Below are 26,551 nucleotides of genomic sequence, written 5' to 3'. Positions count from 1 at the left end.
TTCCTCGAATCCTGTTCAGCTGTGTTTCTGGGAAAAAAAGGTGTGATGATTAAATGTCAGATTCTTCCCATAAGAAGCCTGAGTGAGTCATTAGCAGAGGTTAGGTGATGTGTGGGTTAACAAAGCTGGAATTTAAAGCCATTATTTGACATCCAAGTTGGTCTAACTTACTGTCTGTGCGGCCGCTGTTCTCCTGCACTGTATGCCGTTCTAGTTTTTCATTTTTCTGTTCACACTCTTTCTCCGTTTCATCAATTTTTTTCTCGTAACTCCAACATAATGTGTATTTTTATACGCGTCTCTTCATGTATTCTTCCGCCTGTGCATGATATATTTGATTGATTATTTATTTATGTTTTATAGTGTGTGTGTCTCAGCAGGCTGTTATTTGTGTTCTTATTGTCAGCACTGCAGGCAACTAATTCACAGGTTTTGATCCAAGAGAGCTGTAGGCAGAATACTGTAAGTTTTCAGGTTGTGAGGCACATGGGAAGGTTTAAGGGGGAGTACACAGGTGTAGTGTACACTAAAAGTATTTTTGACGAAATACCTCTCTATCTATACTGCAACGATAATTGTGTTCACAAAATATTCAGTGGCATTTTTGAGAAATAATCATCAGTAATGTGGATATAATGACTAAATGTAAATAATAAAACAGCTATAATTGTGTTAGTTCAGAAAGTGACAGAACTTTACTGTAATGAAGCCTTTAAAAAAAAAAAAAAAAAAGAATCAGCCCTAATGCTGATGCATACTGGTGTTTGGCCTGCTTAGGACAATCCACATTTGTGGCAGCACCTCTGAGTCATAACTCTATTTGAAACGCAAAAATATAGAACACATATTTCCAGTATCTGTTTCATTTACTTGTTACGAGGATGTCATCATCGTAGATTTCCCCATCAATTACACATCCTCAAATTAATTCATTATAACTCCAGAACTTGAACCTGAATTATTGTGCAGTAAGTAATACAGTTTGTGCATCTTGCAAACAAGCGTATGTAAACAATTGTAGGTTGATAGCAAACCTCAATCCATCAATGGAAAGATCACTTTTCACATGAAATTAGAATTAAATGGTAGAGAATTTTAATTTGTGACTAATATTATACCCTTTTATATCACACTCACCTACCTGATTTTATTTCAGAAAAGGCTGTTTATAATGCATTCTTTTTTTCAAACACTATATTTTTTTTATTGTGTGTCTCTGTTTAAGGTTTTCCTAATTGAGGTCACTGACTCTCTGTTTGTGTGTGAACCTGCAGTACTCCCTATGTAACGAGCCTCTGATCGAGCTGTCCAATCCCGGAGCCAGTGGTTCGGTCTTCTATCTCACAAGGGACGACGAGTTCATCATCAAGACTGTGATGCACAAGGAGGCTGAGTTCTTACAGAAACTGCTGCCTGGATACTACATGGTAAGCAAAGTCAGGAGGTACAAGCGGGAGACGCTCTTTGACAGCCGATCTAAATCTGAATAGTTTGAAATAGAGTTTTATCTGCTTTGTTAAGACACACTCTGTTGAGCACCATTTTTTTTCAGAGTGTTATGTCACAGTTCAAATGAGCTGCCACAGCATTTCAGCTGTTGGCCTCTAAGGGTTTATTTTTTTTCCTCCTGAGGTTTGACACTCTCAGGGTCACGATCGGCCTCACACATGCAGGGTAATACGTGCTGAATAATTGCTGCTCACATGCCCACATACAACAATAAGCCTGTCCTGATACTGTCCAGTTATCAAAGCGCCCAGATTCGTTGACGCTGCAAAAAAGGCGGAGAAGCCTGTCGGTGTGCATGTGTCAGTGTGACGAGACCTCTGCGCACGTACATTGTTCACACTTTGACATGTTTTTTAGATCTCGGGTTTATGTAAGACCCTGGGAATCTCTCCTCCGACGAGCGTGACATCCTTTTCATACAAAGCAGACATAACAGCTCTTATTATTTCTGACTGAAACCTCGGGCCATGCGGTTTTAGAAGAGACCGGCCCGGTGTAATTCAGTAGCCGGATGTACTGTACTTAAGCTTAACAGAGCATGACTTTCACCAACAGTAGCCCACTCCCACCCCCCTCTGCAGTCTGCAGGCTCATTCTGAGCAAAGTCAACCAGCAGCAGCTCCATGTATGTCCATGCTACTAATCCTGCCTCTCAGGTTCAAGGCCCTCGTCCTTGTGTTTATTCACGTGACGACGGCTGCGGGCAAAAACAACCACATGAATGACTTTAATCATTTAGGGACGTGGGGGGCTCGACGTATTTACTGTGACCTTTTCCGTCATTTTGCTTGTGTTCTGAAGCAGGTGTAATTTCGTATGTGTAATTGGTTGAAGCAAGTGGTTTTAATGAAAGCAGGGAGATTCAGGCTCACATGGAACGGCTTTAGCCCGAGGCTCGAGCAGGTGGACTGAGGAAAAACAGGTTTACACACTCGCAGACACAACAACTAAAAAAAAAACACGTAGTAAAAACTACTACAAGCTCATCTGTATTTGCAGCAAACAAAGCAGAAAGCATGCTGGCAGTCATTGGTGGAGCGCCACATGTCTTCCACAGCTGACTGACTGATGGTTGTGGGCTGGCTGAGGAGTCTGGCTCTGGGCAGCATGCAGATCACAGTGATGTAACCGACTCCGTGCCGCCACTTCTCCCCCTTCTCTGTATTTGCCCTTCTAATATATGCCTCGTCTCTCCATCCTCCCTCACGGTTTAACGTCTTATCACCCTCCCTGCTATGACTCTCAGTGTGATTTACTTTCCCTTATCTCTGTCCTTGTATTTCAATCCATCCTCTCGCCTGCCTGCCTTCCTTTCCTTTTCCTCCTTTCCCTCACGTGTCCGTGATGTTGGCTCGTCACTGCTCTGCCCTCTCAACATTGACAGAAGGGTCGTGTGTGGCTGAGGGCAGAGGATGATCTTTCTCTGTGTTCTCTCTCTCCCTTATCATTTCGCTGCTCTCTCGACCAGTTTTCTCTCATGTGAAGGTCATTCACCAAGTGCCGAGCCTTTTCAGCCGTGCTTCCTTTTTCATCCTTTCTCCTCTTGTATCATTCATTGTCCTGAATGATGAGCGTTACCACTACAGGGAACAGCGCTCGCTCTTTCTCTCCCTGTTCTCATTTCTCTAATGGGACCGAGCTGGCCCAGGTCCCAAGGTCAAAGCAGGTTTTTCACTAAGCGCCCAGCACGGCTAACCTCATTTGTTTGGATCGACAACTGAAATATTGAGAACAGACTGGTGATAGAGAGGGGAGCCGTGTACGGAGTAAAGGCAGAATCACAAAGGAGTTTTTGTTAAAGAAGTAGGTCCAAATGTTCATCCATGTTTACATTAATTTTCTTATTCCTTTTGGACAAGCCAAAAATAACGAATGAAAGAGTATTTTACATTTTGTTTAAGTCATTTCTGTCACAGATACTGATTTATGGGTGTATTGGCCGATATTTGCCTTTCACAGATATAATCGGTACCTGCGTATGTGTTTTTTTGATGTGACAATATATATAATATATATAATATTTATTTTACCAAACATAATACAGAAAAGTAAGCTTGGTTTAATTTTGAATTATAATTGTTTTTTTTTTTTTTTATGATGGATTCCCAGTGAAGTTCACTGCTTTAACGTACTGATGTTATTTTAGACGGTAAAGTTTATTATTAAACTAAAATTTCAAATATTCCGCCTCCATTAAATATCATTGTCACAATTGTTTGATACATAATATTGGTATATTTTTTTACTCCCTAGTATTGATATGGGAATTAGCCCCCCCCAAAAAAATCCAGTATCAGCTGGCCTCTAATTTCTGTTACTCGTTATTTCTGCTTTGTGGCTTTAGCTTATCATTATTGTATTGTGAATGTTGTTGAATAATAATTCCAAAAATTTTATCCAAATTTTTTATGCCTGTTTCTATTGTTTTTCTCAATTGATTCATTAAAAATATCTAAAAAAAAACAAAAGTAAAACAAAATGTAGCCATTACACATCCCCATAGTCTTATCGTTTTTTGTTCAACTAATCCTACAATCCTGTAATTTAATTTGAAAATTAAAAATAACAAACACATGTTTGACATAATTTCTTTAAAATGACTCCAACAAAATAAATTGATCAAGAGGCTGTCATTCAAACTTCTGTTGATTTACTAATTGAGTGCCTACACTGCATATATAACATGTTTTTTTGACTGATCCAAGAGAAAGTTGTTAGTTTATGAAAAATTATTATTTTTATAGAGATTGTAAATTAGTAATTTTTGAAATTAGGTTTAAGATCACAAAGGCAATGCAGGTTTGACTTTCCTACGAATGTCTTCCCTGCATTGTGTCCAGGCTGTACAGATATATAACCACTATTTGAGCTCTACAACTTTCATATATCACTGTAAGAAAAATCTTGATCTGTGGTAATTTTTTGTATATAATGCATCCTGCTGCAGTCAGCTGTAACTGTGTGTACACTGTCTTCTTCATCAGTTAACTGTATAACATGTATCACATATGCTATTTCTCCTGCATTTTTTTATCCCTTAAAGGTCCCACAAGAAGAAAAACGTTCCTCTGTGTTGTTACCTTAATTTTCCGGATTGTGCTGTTCTGACTTTTTTTTATTTTACATCAAAGCAGATATATTCCATCAAAATCCAAACTCAGTGTCAAAAAGACATTCTTTGGCATGTATAAAAAGCCAACTTTTCTCCACACAAATGTGAAAACTGAAAAACATCCTTTGTTTTCAACCTCTCCTTATCGTCTTCTCTCCAGAACTTGAATCAGAACCCACGCACTTTGCTGCCCAAGTTCTTTGGCCTCTACTGCGTCCAGTCAGGTGGCAAGAACATCCGCGTGGTGGTGATGAACAACGTCCTGCCCCGCGTGGTTCGCATGCACCTCAAATACGACCTGAAGGGATCTACCTACAAGAGGCGAGCATCCAAGAAGGAGAGGGAGAAGGCCAGGCCCACCTTCAAAGATCTGGACTTCATGCAGGACCTCCAGGACGGATTGATGCTGGACCAAGACACCTACAACGCGCTGGTCAAGACCCTACAGAGAGACTGCCTGGTGAGAAAGATGGCTGCTATAAAGACTCCTCAATTGCTCCATGTGGTCTGTACCTTGAAGTAGACAGGCGAGAGAGATGGCAGGACAGAGACGGGACAAGAGACTCTGAGGGTGGTTGACTTGTTGTGAAGAAGGAACCATAAAACACCCTCATAAAGGCAGAGAGAAAGAATCCTATGTAGTAAAAGTTAGAGGGAAGGATTAGAAGGAGGAACACGTGAGGAAATAATTTAGCATCCTAAAGAGGTGGATAGAGAGACATGGAAAGTCCTCAAAAGGAAACTAGTTAGAAAAACCAGGATACTTCTGGTGCCCTGATCAATAAAAGAGGATTGTGGCTGAGAGAGTAGATGAAGGGAGGGAAGAAAAATCTATTTATGAGAGTGTTTGGCATTCCCAGGATCCTTCACCATAAATTAGAGCTTTGTTACGAGCAATAGGTTTAACAAGGTGTCTGGTCAAGTTGCAGGCCTGCTCTTGTCTTGTAAATCACTGCCTCACATTTACATTTCTAGTGCATGTACTCGGGAAGGGCTGTATCTGCACACACTGGCTCTCACATGCATTGTTTATTAATGTGCCCATGCTTGTGCATCACTTGTGTCTTGTGTATAACATCAACATCTTCAGTGTTGTGGGTTTGATTTCCCTCTGGTGTTGACACGAAAGCTGTCAACCGGATTTACACGTCCCGTGTCTGTCAATCACTGCACACTTAGATCTGTCAGTGTGTTCTGTGCTCAGGTGCTGGAAAGCTTTAAGATCATGGACTACAGCCTGCTGCTCGGGGTCCACAACATGGACCAAGCAGAGAGGGAGAGGGAGATGGAGGGCTCCCAGGGCGACAGCGATGAGAAGAGGCCCGTGGCCCAACAGAAGGCCCTGTACTCCACAGCCATGGAGTCCATCCAGGGGGGAGCCGCCTGCGGGGGGTCCATCGACACTGACGACACGTGAGTTTAGCCAGAGAGACAAGGGACCGTCGGCAAAAGAGCAGAGTGTGAAATGAAATGGCTGGCACTCAGATAGACAGAGAGGAAACATTACAGCCCTGATATATTAAGACTAAGAATAGTCACACTTGCTTACAGTTCATGTTGTTCTTCGGGCTCTATCTTGCACCCAGCGCAACACAAACTGACCGAGTTGTCATTTTCCTGTCCAGCGTCCACATCGTTTAAATCGCAAATATACTTGTTCCTATCTGAGCGCCTGTGGGTGAGTTGCTCTGAAAGTTACGTGTGGTCATATACTTTGTTGGTGCGTTGTTATATCGAGGCAGTTGAAAGCGACTTGCCAACTAAAACTGGTCTGAAATCAGTGGTGCAGTATTTTTTTTTTTTTTTTTTTTTTTTTTTTTTTTTAAGGGAACGTTTTAAAGATAATAATATGCCCATGGGTGGGTGGAAAGCACACGTACACTCTACCCGTCACACACACGGAGAACTGCAGCAGCGCACAAACATGCAAAATATTAAAAATAAAATGATTTTTTTTTTATTGTGAACATCAATCTGCACACGAGCCGATCTGTTTCCTCTGGAGAGGAGTTGTTTTCTACCGCTTGGCAAATCTATCATTATAATAACAGTGGTGCAAACACACCTGGCTTTTAAACATAATAGAAGATGACATTCTTGGTTTATTTCATGTTAATTAAGGAACATAATATTCAAGTACAGCCCGTACCAAACAATGTGCCTTACTTTGCATTCAGATTATTTGCCACTAAACTCGTAAACTTGAGCCCCCAATGCACTCGCACCATGTGCTTCAGACCATGTGCATAGACTGTTAAAATAGAGACCTTGGGGTGCTTCAACTTCAACTGCTTTCTCATGAAGCATTTCATAAGTAAACACTTAACATTTTAATTGATTTGATAATATTTGAATTGAGTTTTTAACAGTTGACAATGTTACAGCAACAATTTTCAGCCTGAGCAGGCACACAGTAAGTTTGACCTCTTATAGTCAAGTAAGTTGCAAATATGCAAACACCAGCATCAAGGTAAACGGCTGCATTTAAACAAACTAATAAAACAGGTTTGCTTTCTTCAGTTTAGAAGATACCAAGGAGCCTGAGCACCATCTCGATGCAGTGAAACACTGTGTGGTTATGGGATTATGGATTATGTGGTCGAAGTTGAACACTTAAAGCGGAAAAAGGACCATATCAGGAACTGAGCTGTGCAGGAGTCTGGATGTGATGTTTGCTCAACCTGACAATGAGTTGTCAGAGAAAGAGAAGAAAATCAGTGAGGAAAGCATAGATGAATCAGATAATAACACACATGTCTCTAAAAGCTGAATTTCAGTCATTTAAACCAACACACAGTACTGCTCGTTTTAGATCTAAACAATAACTGGGGCTTTGAAATACTATTAATTAGATAGAACTCGTCTTTTTGATTCAAAATAATATTGAAACATCAAAAAACACTTTCTGTAGCTCTTTCACAATAAAAACCTTGACCTGTTGTCTTTACGAGACAGTTTTAGTACTTGTACATTACGATGCACAGACCTCATGACAGTCTTTTCATGTCAGTTTTACTTCCCTCTCTTCGTAGGATGGGCGGTATCCCAGCGGTCAATGGAAAAGGGGAACGACTTCTTCTCTACATCGGGCTCATCGACATCTTGCAGTCCTACAGGTGATCGTTACAGAAATCAGTTGATCACAAATTGTCACCACAGATCATCCGTCACACGTCGGACAGTATGATGCTGGCCTCAATATGTGTACATACTGTACCTTCCACCTGCAGCAGACACTGTTTCTGTACTTAATGTGCCTCCAACAGCACATTTAAGGTCCTCAGCCTGCAGGCACAGCTCCATTGTCATGTTTGCCTATGACCCAAATAAACAGTATGTGACATGTTTAACGTCACTTAAACGGTGCCTCTCTTTGTTTCCGCAGGCTAATCAAGAAACTGGAGCACACGTGGAAGGCTTTGGTTCATGATGGGGTGAGGTTTAGAGCTCTTTACGCGACACACAGCATAGACATTGCTAAGCTTCACGCAAAATACATCAATTTAATGAAAACATTTTAACGTCTGTATGTGACACACTTTATTCTAAACCCGAGTCTGTGAGTTATCACTATCTTCTAGTTTTAATGAAAAGTTTTCACTTTTATTTACAGACCATGTCCCTTTGGTTCCCAAGACACCCCTTTCTCTCTTTGAAAAATATCTGGGACTTAAAAATTGTATATCATGCAAACATTTTATTATACACAAATCAGGACTGCATTAATTTATGTTCTGCATATTTCTATAAACAAATAAGACCTGAGTCGTTAAGATTGGCAGCTCCTTCCAGCCTACACACGGTATTTTATATTGTGTGCTGCCAGGTCTGATTTTACTGGAAATCTGGTACAACACATCACTCGCTGACTTATAGTGTGTCTGATTTACAGTACAAAACAGAAACACACAGTTTCTTATTGGAAATGCCTTCTGGTTTATTCAGCAAAATGATGATAGAAAAGTTTCTTAGTCACGTCATTATTTGTATTTAAATGTATTTTCAGTATTGACAATGAATTGACATGACAAATACATTTTCACATTTACATAATTGTTCACAAATATTAATTTTGTCGATATGAGGTGCGATTAACGAGTTGTAAGATTGTTGTGCATGAGCACAGCTGTAATTTTCCTGAATAGATATACCAAGGTACGTTGCTTGATCAATATCAACATTTGAGTTACATGCACCAGTGGTACATGCACGTTTGCACAGGAGCTCAACCAGGTGACTTTTCTTTGACATTCGCAAGTTGTGCACCATGAATTCTTCCCCCAGTGTCAGACTGTCAGTCCCGAGTACAATTGTGACGTTCTGAGGAAAAGTATTCGATACAACCAACATGAACTGCGGCACAGTTATACTCTTTATACTCTGGGACGTTTGGAGTGTTCTCACGCTTCCTGCTCCCATCACCTCCAGATCCATCTTCACCTGCTCAGGAGTTCACACTGTTCATCATCACAAGTCTGCTCTCGAGATAGAATCAGCCCTATAAATCTCTCCCTCCCCCCCATTTCTCTCCACACTCCCCTCTTCCACTTTGAAACTCTCAAACACAAGATATGTGTGGGAGAGCCTCCTATGCGTCACCGTTGCTGACGATAATGGATACTCCACACTCTCTCCACGTCACACACAGCTGCTGAACGCATTCAAGGATGCAGCTCACATCGAGCAAAAGTGATGCTGAGGCAAAAAGCTAATAACTGAGATGCTGTCCCTTCTCCTCCTCGGTCTCTCCGTCCCTCCTGTCCTCTGTCACTCTGAACCAAACACCAAGTGTCATCTGTCAGTCTTGTGGCAGTGTTATCTCAATCTGCTGAAACATAAATAATGAAGAGACGCGTCTGTAGCCTCGTCTGACTGTTTCTGTTGGTCCGCTGCCGCATTTGCATGTGGTGTTCAGATGGCTGGTTTAAACCAGAGAGGAGAATTACTGAAATGGGACACTAAAGGGAGTAATAGACAGTTTAATCTACCGTAAGCACCAGTTTGATCGCTTTGTTCATGCACTATTTGTCTCATTAATCTGTCCGTCTCTCCCTCAGGACACTGTATCAGTACATCGGCCGGGCTTCTACGCCGACAGGTTCTTCAAGTTCATGAGCAGCATGGTTTTCAAGAAGAGCTCCTGTGAGTTCAAATTACATCCAGACGCTGCCATACATAGTCACACAGATCTGTGTGGGAAGAGACAGAGACACAAATGTCAGATGCCAAGCTTCTGTCTGTTTTACTCCTGAGCCTTGATAGGAAAATCAGATGCAGGAACTAAAAACCTTATTAGGTGACATGTGAGGGAAATACATTAGTTTGCTCCTTGTGCGGCTTTCTCTTCTGTTGTTTTTCAAGATTTTCAATCAAGGAGCAGAAGTGCAAATGTGATAAAAAAAAAAAAAATGCAGAGTTGTGCTTTAATTTAATGTGTAAATTGACTTATTATATTGGGCTTCACAGTTAAGAGCCTTTGATGCATTTATCCATGCATAAATACATTGACATTTGTTAACAGGTCAAACTCATCCACTGATTCTCTGCATGGATATGCATTCAGTCTTACATTTAGATTTGTTGTGATTTCTGCGAACGGACCCTTTAAAAAAACATTCAGATTTGATTTATTTTTGTGTACTTGACACCTGACATCTTAAGTCTATCAGTCTTAAAATCTCAGAACTTTCCCAATTTACTGTTTCCACTCCAACTAAACACCGAATTATAAGTCGCTGACTGAAAAACAAAGAAAAACACAAATAGAAACAATAAAATTCTGAGGGTCTTCCTACATTTACCAAAATGAGCTTCAACAAAAATGTTCTAGAGAAGGGGTTGTTGGGGGAAAAAAACAAACATTTAATGAGTTAAAAGTTGGATGAATCTTCTTCACACGTGTGTTTTCATTTTCCCTCAGCTTTGAAGTCCTCTCCATCCAAGAAGGGCCGTGTGTCATTGACGGTGCCAAAGTGTGGCGGTCCCGGTGCAGCCTGGTCAGCCAGCCAGCTGCCCTGTGAGAGAGACGAGAATATCTACGACCTGAGAGGAGCTCGCAGCTTCCCGACGCTGGAGGATGAGGGTTAGTACATGTGCGCCGTGTGCTGTTGTGCCGTGACACAAACCAGGTCAGGCAGATAGGCAGCAGCGGATCAGATAGGAACAAGATCCATGATTGATGATTTTGACGGGAAGAAGATAAGGTCTTGTCTTATAGATAGATAGAGAGAGAGAGAGAGAGAGAGAGAGAGAGAGAGAGAGATACTTTATTAATCCCTCAGTGGGACATTTTTATGTTACGTTACAGCAGCATAAAAAACAAAAAATCTGTGAGCCCCAACAGTTTACAGTATCTCACAGTAAAATGTAGTTCAGGTCACATTAATGAGGAAGGAAGAAGGAAGGTAATGGTGGATTTTTTGTCAAAAAATAATACTACAACTTGCTGTCATTGGCAAACAACTGCTTGGTAGCTGTTGCCATGGGAAGCGAAAGGCTACACAAGCAGAACAGCATGTGAGAAGATGTGAAACAAGTGCCAACAAAACTAGAAAGAAAAAAGACAGCTAACAGGCACCGTTTCTCTCTAAAAATACAAGTTAATCTGAGAACATGTGTTTGCCTACCAGGGCGACCAGATCTTCTTCCATGTACTCCTCCGTCGTTCGAGGAGGCCACCACAGCGTCAATTGCCACCACCCTCTCCTCCACCACTTCTCTGTCCATCCCTGAGAGATCTCCCTCTGACACGGCCGAGCACCCTCGCTACAGGTACTAACACACACACACACACACACACACACACACACACACACACACACACACACACACACACACACACACACACACACACACACACACACACTTTGAGCACAGGTGCGGCTCAATAGCATAAAAACAAATTTCATATTGTCACAGGGAATCCATCTATTTACTGCCATTTTATCTATTTAAGTTGATAAATAGTATTCAAGACAAAACAACAGAGCACAATTGACACTGTAATTTATGACTTGGTTATTGTCAAATGCAACATACTGACCTGAACCTTATACGCTGGTGTCAGTAGTCTCTTATGTAAACTTTCAAGAATCCACATATGTTGCATGTTAGCGAGCTGCTTCACTTCACCTACATTGCATGCTCTGACAGTGTTTCCTCTGTCTCCAGGAGGCACACCCAGTCTCTTAGCCATGATGGAAGGTGAGTCGTGGCCATGAGTCTTAAACCTCTTTAAACAGGATCAGCTCTGCTGGTTTTACAAAGTTTTGAGGTTTACTAGCCCTGTGTTTTCACAGCATTAAACATTTCTGGGTGTGGTGGGTGGGTCGCAGAGGAAATGTGAGGTCAGCCTGTTGGTCAGTGTGTTCATGAGTAAGCCCATTCTTCCTGTTGCTAGGATGTGGCTGTGCGTGTCTTGGTGTTTCTTTTCCTCCGTGCATGTTTTCTTATGTGTGTTTTTTTTTGTGCTTAGGACCCAGGAGGAGCTGCGCGTGCGGGAGGAGGATCAGCAGACCATCACAGTGGAGGTGGAATTGAAGAGACACGACAGCGAGCCCACCATCTCTGTTCCACAGCCTTCACCTGAAACCAGGTACACCACAAACACAACGACAAATTGTTTGTAATAACGAGCTAGCTCAATTCCAAATAACGCCTAAATGCTACAGTTCAAGAAATGTCATACAGTCATGAATCTTATAAACAGGGGTGAGATAAATGAATGTAAAAATGTAACGTTTTCACTTTAAAACATTCAAAAAATAATGCTAATCGCAGATAGTGAGTCAATTAGCTCGTCATCCGGCTATCTACTAAACTGAAGCAATTATTTAGCAAACAAACCCGGCGTGCTGACCTTGTTTGGACAGTTGAAAACCGATCTTTAGTGCAGCAGATGACAACACGAACCGAACCGAAAAACATTCTACATGGTGTGGATGTGTGATTTTGCTGCGGCTGTTTTCTTGCTAAAAATGAAGACAAACAAGCTGTGATGTAAACAACACATTAAAGTGACTCACTGTAAGCGGTATTACAAAACGGGACTTAAATCTTTCATATTGCTTCTTGAATGTGGGTCTGTTTAAATGAACCAAGCATCACACACATAATTGTTACCCAAATATTCACATATCACTCAGTTAATGAAATGTCCTCATGAAATATCATGGACCCATGATGTTGTCATCAGTTGCCGCTTCTCACATTAATGAAGTCTACATGCACATTTCATATTGACTATACTGCTCAAATATTGTATTATTACACAGTATAAACTAAATGTATTCTGATTGATTGTCAACAATAGATAGAGGTAGAAGTATGCAGTATTTGACATTAAAACATACCTCCGTGTCAGTAATATGTAATATTTTATCTTTTGAGTTTTATAATGGGACTCAATAGGGGGCCCCAGCCCAAAGCTGGACATCTTAGACAGCATGTTTAACATAAATAAAAGATAAATGGCATCTCTTTGTCTGTCTCTCAGGATGTTGCCATATTGTAAATAATAAGAATGACACACACCGCTCTGTGAACACTGGGGGGAAAAAATAGCTTTTTCATACGTGTGACCCCAATACAGGACAGATAAACTGTAGAGCCGCTACGAGTCCTCCATGACCCCAATCATCTACAGTTTATGACTCAGTTTGACGCAGCACTATAAATATCCTGTTGCCAGAATCTCACCTGGATTCAGCCAGCTGTTAGATTAACACCTGACCCACACACACAGCTTCAAACATGGCACACAGATAAACAATGAAAGCAGCTTAACCCATTTGTTTACTGGGCTCAAGGGTCCATTGTTATGGACAAAAAGATGCTGCAGTTGCTGTGTGGGCAGGCCTCTGCAGTAATTAGGTTATGAGAGAGTGCGCACATGCATATCAATTTGTGTGTGTGGTTTTGTTTTATGGGATGGCTCTGAGGCAGACACTGGGCCAATGAAGCCCTGACATGGGAGAACCAGTCACAAGAAGTAGGGCAGTGGGCCAGGAAGCCTGCAGGCCTCAGGCCGCTCTCATAAAGCTGAGATGACCTGACACTTTGTATATTTTAACCTGGTTTTAATTAACTATATTGGTTCAGCATTTTAGTCCGATAGAGAGAGTAACACTCTATAGACTCTTAATATAATCAAGTAAAACCCAAATAATCAAGGGATGCAAACATGACAGTGGGATTCAAATTTATTCCTGGGTCAGGTCAGCGAGGATCAGGGTGTGGTTGCCGGGGGAAACCAACTGAATAATTGGGGTTGATGCTGAGAAGGCAGCGGCTAGACATATGGCTCGAGGGTCTGGAGGGAGCTGTTGGGGAGGAAGGAGACTGAATTAACCATGTGGACAACCCGACTCCTGTGAGCTGCCTCTAACTCGCCTGCAGCGGTGGAAACTGGTTGGATGCAAGCGAGAAAACAGAGATGAAGTGGGGAAAGAGGGACGGGACGATTGATCAGAAGGAAAAGATACGGATAAGAAGTAAAAAAAAAACAGTTGATGTGTAGAGGAAGACTGAGGCAGCGGAAAAACAGTGAAGAAGTGTGAAGTAGACAAAACAGAGCCAGAAGAAGTAAAATGGGGAAAGACAAGAAGGGGTAAAAGAGAGAGTCTTTCTGCATGGCAACCGCCATCCTGTCCCCCTCATTTATTCAGCCAATCAGTTCCCTCTTGGAGATGCCAAGTCTGCTTTTTTTGCCTTAGTGGCAACTGCCGGGCTTTTCTTCTGGTGGGGCTTTAAGCCTAAACACAGAAGCTGAGAAACCAATGTGGATGCACCTAAATCCTTCCTAATAGTTGATGATCTGGCCAGGAACAATAAAGGATTGTGGCAGCGCACAGCCAGCTGGCAAATCTTTAAACGTAAGCACATACACCCACACACACAGCTGTTGGATTTTTGTCAGAGCCAGTTTACTCCAATAGCTTGTTCCTCTGCTCTGCTGCAGGAAAGTGGCTTATGTCAAGTGACCCAATTGATGGCTCTTAATGTCCCCAACTGCTGTGTGCCAGTGTGGAGGTGTGTGTCTAGCAAGGTTGTCTCTGTTGTCCTTAAACTACATACACACAAAGGGAGAGACGTGTGCAGTGAGCTGAGGTAAAAGGGCAGGCATGACAACAGGAAACTTATTATTATAATTTAGCTGCTGATTTGGTCCAAACACAAAAACGGTCAACCGTTGCAGCGGCAGTTGCTGTAACTCAGGTACTCCAAAAGTGTGATTTCCTCAAAAAAATTATTTTTGTCCCGAGTCTTAACTCGGTCCAATGTGAACAGACAGGCATGATACACATAGTTTTAAACTATTAAAGGTCCTATGTTTTATATATTCAGATTCCCTTTTTTATTATTAATATAAAGTAGGGTTACGTGCTACATAATACTGTTAAAGTGTCAAATCGCTCAGGTCTTCAAAGAAGTGCACACAGCCCATATTCAGCAACTGTGCCGTTTGGACATCCTTAAGTTTGTGATGACAACTGATGCTCAAATCATATGTCCACCTTCAGCATGGCCCACACTTCAATCGTTTATGCTGAGCGATCATTCTGTGGCAGAACACGAGCTACAAGATGGAGGAAAACCCGTGTTTTGCCTGCAACACTCAGAAAACAGTCAGCCAATCAAAAGAGAGGATCACTCGCATCCATCCGGCTTAAAGACACAGACACAAAACAGCCTGCTCTTTCTAGATCTCCAGAGAGAAGCTTTTAATACTTAGAACCACAAAAATATCTTCGTACGGATATCAAGACTGCAAATAAAACTCCCGAACAGTGTAACAAAAAAGGGACCTTTAACTGCTATTTCAACGTAATTTAACAACATAATTCCACAAATTTTCTAACAATCCCACATCCACTTTTCCACAGTGATGTTCAGGAAGTAGCCGGCGCAGAGGCTCCAGACGCCGCCGCCGCTGCACCACCCTCCGCCTCTACGTCAGCTCCTGAGGCGGCCTCATCCTCCTCCTCGTCCACTCCGGCTGCTGCCTCCTCTCCTGGACCGGCCGAGGAAGCCCCGTCTAATCACAAGACGGTGGCGGTGGAGGTGGACAGGGCCAGCCAGATGTCCGGCTCAGGGTGCAACAGCCAGGCTTCAGTTGACGACGAAGACGACGTGCCAATCACAGATATATACTTTGTGAGTAAAACCCTGAAACACACAAACCCATCCTCAGACACGCACACACAGCAAACAGTTAGCACACTAGCTTCACACAGAACAGCAGCTTTGGTCACCTTTTTTTTTGTTTCACATTTTTATTCAGCCATCACATCGTCACATACTGTATATATTCAATGAGGGTCAATGTATTTATGGTTGTCAAGTCAATAGACTGAGCTGTGTGATGCTGTCCTACAGAGGCGCTGACACACGGGTCGCAGAGAGGGAGCTGAGGTTCAGGCTGGTATGGGAATAAGAGCGTGTGCGATTATTGTTTGCAGTGTGTGTTGCTTTCAGCTAAAGGAAATGTTTTGGGAAACATTTTTGGAAATACGCATCTTATTCACTCTCTTGCTGAGAGGTGCATTAGAAGATTGATACCCAGTTTTTTATGCTGAGCCTGCTGTGTTTGTCTCATAGACCTGAAAGTGGGATCAATCTTGTCATCGAACTCAGCAAGGAGACAGTATTTCCTAAAATGTCTTGAAACACTGTGTGGTGTGGTGTGCACCCTGGTTCGGAGTGTTTGCAGAGTGATAATAACATGTGCACCGTCACTTTGCTGCTCCTGTCTCTTCAACAGTGCTGCCGACATGCAGTGGCTCGTTTTCTATGAATAACAGTCGGAGCTTTTACAGTTTCTGCATGTGTTCAGTCTCCAGGATCGTCCTTTACTAAAACCACCCTGCTATCGTCTTATAGTATTGTGTTGGCAGCTCTAAATGTGCCCAAAAGCGCAGCTATAAATGAATGTATGAGTGTCAGGTGGAGGACGGAGAGCAGAGCCAGTGATCACAGTTAGATAGAAACGCTCCCTGCTGGGTGTCCCCTGTCAGGAATCAAACACCCTCTAATGTGGCATGAGAAACACTTAATGACCAACAGGTTAGTCAATGAGCTCCCTCAGTTATTTAACAGCGCTCTCATCTAACCGCCTCTGGCTGACGCCCAGATCATGCTTCAAAAGGAGGAGATACTCCCTCAGTGCACAGCAGCGGGGGGGGGGGGGGGGGTTGGTAGCACTGCATGAGGCAAAGTGACACTGTACACATCCTGAAGTGTAACTACACAGAAACATGCAGCAGCCAGGGCTGCCACAAGTGGCTTCTCGGGAGTTCCCAAGAGAAAAGATTGTTGCTGTTACTGCACTGCTACAGATCCAGTTTAAGTATGAAAGCCCCACTTGTCTTGTATAAGTATATTTAAACTGGATCTCCACGACATTTCTCAATTTGTCCTCCCTGACTATTTCCGCTATCTCTGTCATCACTTCTTCCCTCTGAGGTCCCGTACGAATGAGGTTTCTGCATGACTTTCTCCATCAATGAATGCTTCAGGTCCCGGTCCAGTCCGCTCACACGTGAAAACGAAGGGCCATAATTCTCACATTCATTCTTATACGTTCCAGAAACAAATCCTGAACAGGCTAATCTTTTTTTTTATTATGGAGCAGTGGCAGTATTTCAATATCCACTGCTTACACGATTGCTGTTTTTACATTAAGGTTTATTATGACTGCAGAAAAGGGCAGTTTCCACCAGGACTGCAATAAACTGACTTGAGGCCAAGTGCAGATGTATTTTTTATTTATTTATATGACCGAAGTTGGCTTTCTGCACATTTAAGCTAATTTTCTATTATTTTATTATTGCGTTAATATTTTCACTTCACTGGTTCCTCAGAGCAGCTCGTGTCTGAATTATTCAGCCGCTAGTCTCCGCATTCACTTTTTATGATGCTCTGCTCTCGTTCGCCTCTGTACTCCATGTGGTTCTTCTTTTGTCTGTTTACCTTCATTGTCACTTCTGTCCTCTCCTATCCTCCTTTTTACCTGGTCGCACATTTTACCCCCAAAACTATTTCATTGTGACTTTCTTTTGTTCAGTTTAGTCCTGACACTTTTAATCTTCACACCTCTTTTCTTTTCACTGTCCCTGCCTTCCTTCTTCCTACGCATTTTCTCAGCCCTGTGATTGTCCTCATGAGTCATAATGAAAGTGGTGAGATGGTAGTGTTGCGTGGAAGGTGGATATGAAAACAAGAGCGGCTGCCGGACTCGAGAATCTCTCCCCTGACTCATGGGGTGCATCTCTGCTGGGGTTACACACTCAGAACAATCTCTTCCATTTGCACCCCAGCGTGCTTCCTGTTTTCACTTGTGTTCTCTCCTGTTTCGCTCTGTCCATCTCCACCTTGCTATACCGTCTCATATCTTGTCTTTGTTTGTCCATGTGTCGTGCGCCTTTGCTGTTGTCAGTTTCCTGATGGGAGGACCTGGGTGGTCTCTCCCGTCCGACAGAGGAAGAAATGCCACTCCAGTTGGCGAGTAAGTGTCAGAGTTAGACAGTACTAGTGGCCGCTACCCCAGTGTTAGACTAGATTAGTCCCGTTTACATTGCTGCTGATGTAATGAAACATGTGATTACAGTGTTGGGAGGAAACAAGGGTTTTGTGGAGGGTGATTGTGTTGAAACTTCGGAAACAATGCTCACTCTCCATAGTGAAGCGTGGGAGGCGATTAAGCAAACGGCTGTAAGCCTCTTACGTGAAAGTCTTGTCTTTGTCTGTTGAATTTCCATTTGTTTCCTCACTCGCTGACAGCTCGCCTCATCCCTCTTTGCACCTGCGTGAATAGCGCGTTAGCTGCTGAGCTTTGTGTGTAGTGTGTGTGTGTGTGTGTGTGTGTGTGTGTGTGTGTGTGTGTGTGTACATGAGTGTGATTGTGTGACATGAACTCATGCCACACTCACCTACATCACTGTTACCGTGTTGCAGCTGCTTCCCCTCTCTTAAAGGGCTGGTACCTACGTCTAAGAAAGACCTTAGCGATGCTTCTTAGAAACCTCGGACAGCACTGAGTTTAACGTGACAACACATAATGCAACAACAACAACAAAAAAACACTTTTGCTTGTTTGAAAGGAAAAAGAACATCCTGTCCCCCTTGCACTGCTTTGACTGAGGATGCTCTCTGTGTCTGACTGTCCTGGCATCCCGGCTTTATTCTCCCAATCCTATCTCTTCCTTACCGCTCCTCATACTTCCTGCTTGGCTGGTGCAGCAACTCATCCCTTGCTCGATTCCTGTGCGCTCTGCGCTAGTCCAGATGGGATAAAACGCAAAGACATATGATTCAAAACACACATCAGTAAGACACCATCTTAATATTTGAATGTTTAGCATCACATCTCTGTACCTCTTCAACAAGTTTCTCTGCCGAAAACTAACATCAACGTGTTCAGGTTTCACACATCATTTGAAACACTTTCAACATCTACGCAGTATCACACTTTCCGATGTGTCTCAAAAACATTTCCTCCTTTATGCATCCCTAATTTTCATTTCCTGTCTTGTCTTTTCTCCTGTGATCTCCTGTGTCTTTCTCTCCTGCCTGCCCCCTGCTGCTTGTCTCTGTGCCTCTGGCCTTTCCTCTGTCCCTCTGGCCCCCTCTGCTGTGGTGGGTGTGTAAAAACAGCCTCCAGAGGACAGGACCTGGGTGTACTCTCCGCTACACTATGGCTCAGAGTCTAAGGCCCTGCCAGATGGGGATTGGGAAAGAGAGACAGTAAGTGAGAAGCATCGGACTAAAATACAAAGTGCAGGAAATGCCCTGAGACGAGAGATCAAAATCAGCTCTGGACCACGTCGTGTTGATTGTTCATCCGGGATAACGTGGATGAAAAGGATGAAATGTTACGCTGTGTCAGAAGCTTCTACAGTAAATGTAGACAAAGCTTCTCAGGTCCCAAAGCCCATTACTATTTCAAAATTAGGTTTGGTCTGCGTCCACAAACCCACCCCTACATGACAACATTCATTTCTCATCGACGAGTGGGTGGAAATGGTCACTGACTTGCCTGCGTGATCATTCAGTCCACGATCAGCCATCCTGTCTCCCTCCAACAACAAGCTGCTTAGAGTTTAACACACAATGCGTGGAGCCACTCATGCATCACCAGACTCTCATGGCGCACGCCGCTCGATGTTCACGCAAAAGACATGTAGATTAACATCACAAGAGTCAGATTTTACACATGGACATCAAAGGTGATTTCCTAATCGTTTGGTTCAATCCCGAAGGATTTTTCTTTTTTTATAATCCAACAATCTATTCATTTTGAGCATTTTAGTCCTTTAAGTTTAAGTTCAGAGTTTATTGGTTAAGAGTTTATTTACCCTGTTAGAAGATGTCGGTCCCTCCAGGATTTTGAGTTTTTTGTGATTATTGCAACATAAGATTATTGATTTTGCAGTGGCTTTCCTTAAAAATTTATGTAATTTTGCGTAGTTGTAAATACATTTTATTGGTGACAAAATTGCGGTAATTATAAAATTTGCAATACAATTCACTGAAAAAAAAGGTAATAAAAGTAATATATAATAGAAAAGCTAAATATTTTGTAAAAAATAAGGCCTTTAAAAGTTTTTTTAATAACATTAATTCAACACTTAGGGCATACTCTGTGCACAAAAACAAAATGTCCACTCCCGTGTTTATGAAACTAATTTAACAGACAGTAATTCCTCATTCTCATGATACAACCACATTTCCCATAAACCCAGTCACCTCCAGTTTTACTCGTCAGCCAACATGTGGTTTGTTTTGATGATGAGAGCAGGGCTCTGGATGGTAGGACAGGTTGAAGGGCCCTGCTGACTATAATAGTTGGGTAATTATTGCAATTGCAGGATCACGATTTCCTGGAGGTACTGATTTATAATTAAAAGCTATCTGTCTAATTTGTCAGATTTACTGACTGATAAAATTATAGAAATTCTGTCCAAAGAGAAATTCCATCACTTGGCTCTGACAGTTTTTCTGAATGTCGTTCTTGGCTGGCTGCTCGTCTACTGTGTTCAGTGTAGCAGCATTTGCCCACGGTGTAGTGTATGCCACATTCTGAAAAGATGTCATCTATTATTGATTTATTTTCCTACTCATTTTCATCTTCTTCTCACACAAGACACTTGATATTGTAAATGTCCAAACTAAAGAAGTGAAAAGAAATGGCAAAAACACGGAACTACAATATACACCACGAAACATTTTTTTTTATCTTTAACTTTTTTTTTCCCACTAAAACTAAATCCACACTGAACATTTAAGCTATTTCGATTTCCTTTTTAAATATTAGTTTGTTTAAAAAAAAACAATCATGACAGCTGATGGTGGCAGAGCCCAGTGAGCTGAAATACACAGTGCTTCCAGTTCGATTGGGATTATGTAGCCAACACGGTGCAGATACTTTAGCTCATCCAAGATTTCACAAGAAATCCTCATTAGATGTGACGTTAATGCAAGATTATTGAAAAAAAAAACACATCACTCGCAGTGCTGTAGCCCACAGGGAGCCAGATAAAAACTCACTTCAGTGTGTAATTAATGAAAACATCTTCACTTTACCTGCTATTAAGGAACTCAGGAATGTTTGATATGTTTGTAAAAGTTCTGCCTGAGCTCCCTGTCCTATTTTCCCATTTGCTTCTTATTTTATTGAAGCCTTTTGATTTGCTGGCTCATGATGTTTCACTCTCAATAGCGAGTAATGCATGTGACGATGCAGATTTTGTGCCCAGGGGAAATAAAAATTGTTTACACTCTTCTGAATACATTAACTCAGTCTGTCTGTCTCCCACAGTAAACCCTGTTCTCTGGCAGAGAGGAGTGAACGTCTCAGTCGAGAGGACTCATCAGTCTGAAGTCCTCAGTGGCGGCAGCGGGATCTCTGTCTGAATCAAGATTTTAAACATGCATAAAGAAACACACTGAACACACTGAGAGGAAAAAAGAGACTTGAGTACCAGAGGGGGGAATAAAAAAAAAAATCCTGACAACCATCCCTGCCTTTCACCCTCGACAAATGAAATTTATTATATCAATTTAATAATTATGTGTATGTGTGACAGTGCGCATAAGGCTGTCGTCTTATATGTCTGGCATACATGAAAGACCATGATAACTTACTGTGTTTTGTTTCACACAAGTACAGCCCTCCAACAGACTCCAAGCCGGCTCACTGAATCCGTTGTGAGGTGAGAGGAGCCGCTCGGTATGGAAGCTCACTTTTTATTCCAGATATTCTCAAAGTTACTGAATATAGAAACACAGACATGTTGAAGTCATTTATTTTCTCATAAAACCATTTGCAAAGCAGATTTTTTTTGTTGTTGTTGTTTTTTTGGTACATTTTGCTTTCTTTACATGCATGAGTATTAGCCAGCTGTCCACTCCCTGGCTTTGCTGGAGGATTTGCTGGGTTCCTCAATGCTTTACCGCAATTTAGTATGAAATTATTAGAAGAAGGGTGCATGTTAGTCCACATGAGATTAAACAAAAAACATGACTAACTCGTAAAAACACAGTTCCACAGCCCATTAGTGGTAAATAATTCTAAATGGTACCTTTTAACCTGCAGATGGTATCGTCGTGTAACAGAATTTCAAACTTTCGTTGTTTCTTACTGAAAACTTTGGGAGTTGTAGTTAACTTTTACATACTTATGTATTCGTCTGCTAGACTTTTTAATCAAAGAACGCAACTGTTCTTCTTTTGTACTGATGATTCAACCAAGAGTTCATGTCCACCTAAGCCATACAAGTGCTCAAACTGAGTCCCTTTAACTCCGAATGGGGAAAATGAATGGGACTTCCTGATCCAGGGGGACAAAGTATAGCTCCTCCCACCTCACATGTTAACTGGTTCAGCCCACCAACCCTCACTGGTACTGACCTTATATACTGTAGGCTACAGCCAGATGTCAGGGCTTTGAGTGAGAAATGCCTGTGGCGTTCGAGGGCTCTGCCTGTGCTCACAGAACAGGAGTTACAACGAAAACCATCGTCGAGCCAATCGAAACAGAACATCGGTCACCCTCACATTTCTAGTAGTGAAAATATGCAGTTTAGTTTAAAGAGGAAAGAACAAAAATAAATCCTTTCTTTTAGTAAAAAATATACAGAAATTGTTGAATTTACGGCATAGTTTATAACTTTAATGTTTTTGCTACGTTTTTATTTCTGAGCTTTTCTTCAGCTGTTTTGCTACTGTGAACTTTTATTTATTTGTCTGTAAAATTTGCTGTTGTTGGTACTTTTTCACTCTGAAATGCTTAATTTTGTTTTTCTATTTGTATCCAAAGAACCTTCATTTTTGTTTTGATCATTTCTTTACTGCAGCTTTTTGTCTTGGGTTCTTTTGACATCAAGTGTTTGTCGCGTAAATTCAGTGTTACACTTTTCACTACACCCCTGTGTTGAAATGGCTGAGGCTTATGACAGAAGGCATCAATTACAACACTAGGGCAGCAGACATTGTCAGTATAATGACACATCATTGCAATGTCTCCCAGTGTTGCCTCATTTCTGGACAGATGTGCATGAATCATTTGTAACAAAACAATTTCACGTTGTCTTTTATTTTAAGTGGGAAAATAATAAGCATATCAGTGACACTTGCTATATCTGGTCACCCTCACCTCCTCTCAATAAGACATCCATCAACCAGACATTTCAAATGTTTGTAGCTGTAGAGCTTCAGTTGTAGTATTTGCAGTCAATATCGTTCCTGTTACCTGCATATTTGAAAAAACAGTACGTTGCTGTGTCGATTTGAGACACGGCAGTTTGTGAATGGCTTGAATGTTGTTTGCACTTCATAAGGAGGACCTGAAGACGAACTAGTGATAGAGGCCAAATAAACATACATCACATTATCCAAAAGTCATATTTTTCTGTCTTTAGATAGGAGTTTCTGCTCACACATGCTGATATCTAGATGGCATTTATTTTAGGATTTTGTGTGTGTGTGTGTGTGTGTGTGTGTGTGTGTGTGTTGGTGAAGTCAATCACAGTCATTGTAGGGTTAGTGTTTACTGTAGTCTCTCTGTGGCTGACATCTTATGACTCGCAACTAAGACTTAAAGTTCAACAAACAGATTTTTTAAAGTCGAACTTCAGAGATAGTTTCCTCAGTTGATTGGTATGTTTCTATGTGTGTTTGTGTGTAAGGGAGGACACATCACTGTTGGACATTGTAAAAATACAAATCAGTTTGTTCTCATGATGTGCAGTGGCCAGTCGTAATCGGTTTGCTGTTGTTCATCAGATGAAGACCATAGCAGCAATATTTTGTACAGTCTTGCTTTTTGGTTCATTTTAATTGCCTTATTGAGAAATTTTACATGTAGGTCTATTGTTTCTATATTTTTTTTCACGTGTGCTGTTGTATTTATTTTTCTTTCTCATAGTTGTGCTCCTGAGAATGTGTACATAAAACTATAAATACATATATAAAGATATACAAATATATTTTCCATTTGAATCGGAGAATATTATTTTTATTTGGTTTTATTTTTGCTGCTGGGCAAGAAACAATTGCAATCTACATAATTTACTGTACCATATTCTTCAGTGTGTTTATTCAGATGCAGCTGCTGTATATTTATGGTCTATAAACTACAGCTGTTTCTTTGTATGAAATCCAAAACTGAAAGATGTGTGGGTATTACTGTACATGCAAAATCAGTAGGGATTTTTTTCCAACTGTTCAGCTGTGTTGTGTATGTGTTTTCAAATCGCTGTGTGCCCTCATCCAATAGGGAGAGTCCTTTACAGAGACATAGCATGATTTCAAAATGAATATGCATATCAAATGTGTATTTATGTATATCTGTGTATATTCATCTATTTATACGTGAGGATAAATAGATGGCTGTGTGTGCGTGTGTTTGGACTCAATCAGAATGAATACAAAATAAAGCAGTTCTATGAATTGTTGTCCATGGAAATACTGTTGTGTAATTTATTGATCCCTTTGTGAAATAATCTGATTTTAATTATCGTTTGATGTGGCAATTTGTGGGTTCAAGCCCTTTTGTGCTCAACAGAGAGAAGCAGTTCAACAGGCCAAAATTAAAGCCGCTAGAAGGAACGAGTGGGTTTCAGTCTTGACAAAGCCAAGCAAAGTCACCTCAGCTTGTTTAAGTCTGTTTAAAGGAGGCGTGAGAACAACTACACCTGTATCATCATCATCATCATCATTACAAAGCTGGCGGCATTTCAATAAATGTGTTGGTGTGTATCTTCAGGAGATTCTGCAGGATTGATTTACCAGACAGTTTGACCAAGTTTGGTAAAAGCAGGTCATTAATTTCACGGAACAAATTGCAGCAGCGATTTTTAAAATCTTTAGCATTTTTATGAAATAAAAAAATGTATGATATTCTGATTTATGGTCTGATTTCTGTCCTGACACACCTATTTTCGCATTTGTAGCGCCCCCTTGTAGTAGTCTTAAACGAAACACTTAAAACTTTTGACATCCTTTCGTAAATGTCTCAACAAAATGTGCTTGAAGCTTTATAAGATTTGTCCAAAAAATGATCAGCAACTTGTTAGAAATCAGACGTGCGATTTAAAGAAAGTCAAAAATGCATTTTTCAATTAAAAATCGAAACTGCACACTTTTATGGTCCATATGGCACATTGAGCTGGACTTGTGTGTGAAATTTCAAGTCAATCCAAAAGGCTTCTTGGAAAGGCCACGCCTCTCATACTATTGTTTTACTGTTATGCCCTAATTACAGCACCATCATCTAGCCCATTGTCCTCCTGTTTCTTGGGAAGCACTTTAACATCATTTCCTGTCATTGGGCCAAGTTCAATGTTTTTAGGTAATTCCAGTTTACTGTAATTTTACTCATGGCAGAAAACAAATAATAAACGTGGAAACAATAGGGTTCTGCCCCTTCAGGGCTTGGACCTAAATTAAGCTATGTGAACCTGATAAAAATGTTTACAACAATCATTGCGTTTGATTAGTTACAGCATATTTGGGGCCAATATTAAAGGTGTATTAAGAGTATCAGTGTATAAGTATCAGTGATGGCATTTCAGTCTACATCATTTGAGAAAAAAACCTTCTTGTCCCTGTTTTAAGACATATCAAGCAAAAGTCTTATTTCACATTTTCAGATTATCATCCCTTGAATCTACCCCACATCACCCTGAAAAAGTTATGAACACCGAAAAATCAACATGCAGTCATGTTCTGTATTGAGTCTGCTATTTTACAATCTTTGAATTAAGATTTTTAAATAGTCTACTTTTAACTTCTTAGAAACATTGCTCTTTGTTACAGTTAAATTGTGGAATTTAGTCTGATAATAGACGCACTAATGTGCTCAACTTTAAGCAACCTGTCATTAGACCCAGATATCACATTGCACACGTGTTTTAATTATGACAGAGTTCAAATGCTTACAGGCAACCTGTGATCCATTTTTACATGAATTCATATATAAATCATCATATCACTTTGTATAGGCTATAAATCATCCGTGGAGAGTTACTCCTCTCAAACTATAAATACATTGATAACATTAATAAATAGTCAACAGAGAAAAGAAAAACAAGACAATACTTACAAGTGTGACTATTGCATGATTAAGACCAATTACTAGATAGTAAACCTCACTGTATAGTTTCACTCAGGCCAACACAGTTCACACTGTTTGGTTGGATGGAGATAATCCATCCATAGTAGGCTACATAACCTTTTCTAAAAACAAAGTACACTCTATGTACATGTACAAATATTGCATGGCGTTGAAATAAACATTTAATCAACCGATACTGATGTTTTCCCGTCTCAGTAAACACTGCCACAGACTCTATACTGGAAAATATAACTTGCTTGGTTATTGCACAATCTTGCAGGAAGGGACTGGGCGTCAAAACAAAAGGTGTAACCCTT

The 26,551-nt window shown here is 41.1% G+C and overlaps 1 protein-coding gene across 3 annotated transcripts in view; it reads left to right on the top strand.

The window, feature by feature from the left end:
• Positions 1–24,584, top strand: part of pip5k1ca (phosphatidylinositol-4-phosphate 5-kinase, type I, gamma a) — a 47,163-nt gene extending 22,579 nt beyond the window's left edge. Inside the window, exons 6-18 of one of the 3 annotated variants that reach the window (XM_069150115.1) lie at positions 1,275–1,427; positions 4,782–5,081; positions 5,826–6,034; positions 7,654–7,737; positions 8,007–8,055; positions 9,679–9,763; positions 10,542–10,703; positions 11,251–11,392; positions 11,792–11,824; positions 12,096–12,215; positions 15,505–15,775; positions 19,274–19,363; positions 21,438–24,584. In XM_069150115.1, the coding sequence (XP_069006216.1) occupies positions 1,275–1,427; positions 4,782–5,081; positions 5,826–6,034; positions 7,654–7,737; positions 8,007–8,055; positions 9,679–9,763; positions 10,542–10,703; positions 11,251–11,392; positions 11,792–11,824; positions 12,096–12,215; positions 15,505–15,775; positions 19,274–19,363; positions 21,438–21,440 (1,701 nt within the window). In that variant the 3' untranslated portion in view covers positions 21,441–24,584. The remainder of the gene's footprint in view (positions 1–1,274; positions 1,428–4,781; positions 5,082–5,825; positions 6,035–7,653; positions 7,738–8,006; positions 8,056–9,678; positions 9,764–10,541; positions 10,704–11,250; positions 11,393–11,791; positions 11,825–12,095; positions 12,216–15,504; positions 15,776–19,273; positions 19,364–21,437) is intronic. The other 2 variants (XM_069150116.1, XM_069150117.1) reach the window with 2 other exon arrangements.
• The last annotated feature ends 1,967 nt before the right edge of the window (positions 24,585–26,551 follow it).

This window comes from Embiotoca jacksoni, unplaced genomic scaffold, assembly GCF_022577435.1.
Source record: "Embiotoca jacksoni isolate LCO1_2020_lvr unplaced genomic scaffold, fEmbJac1.0.p SCAF_16, whole genome shotgun sequence".
Classification (NCBI taxonomy): Eukaryota; Metazoa; Chordata; class Actinopteri; family Embiotocidae; genus Embiotoca; species Embiotoca jacksoni.
The sequence above is the reverse complement of the archived record's forward strand: the minus strand, read 5'-3'. Positions and strand labels throughout refer to the sequence as shown.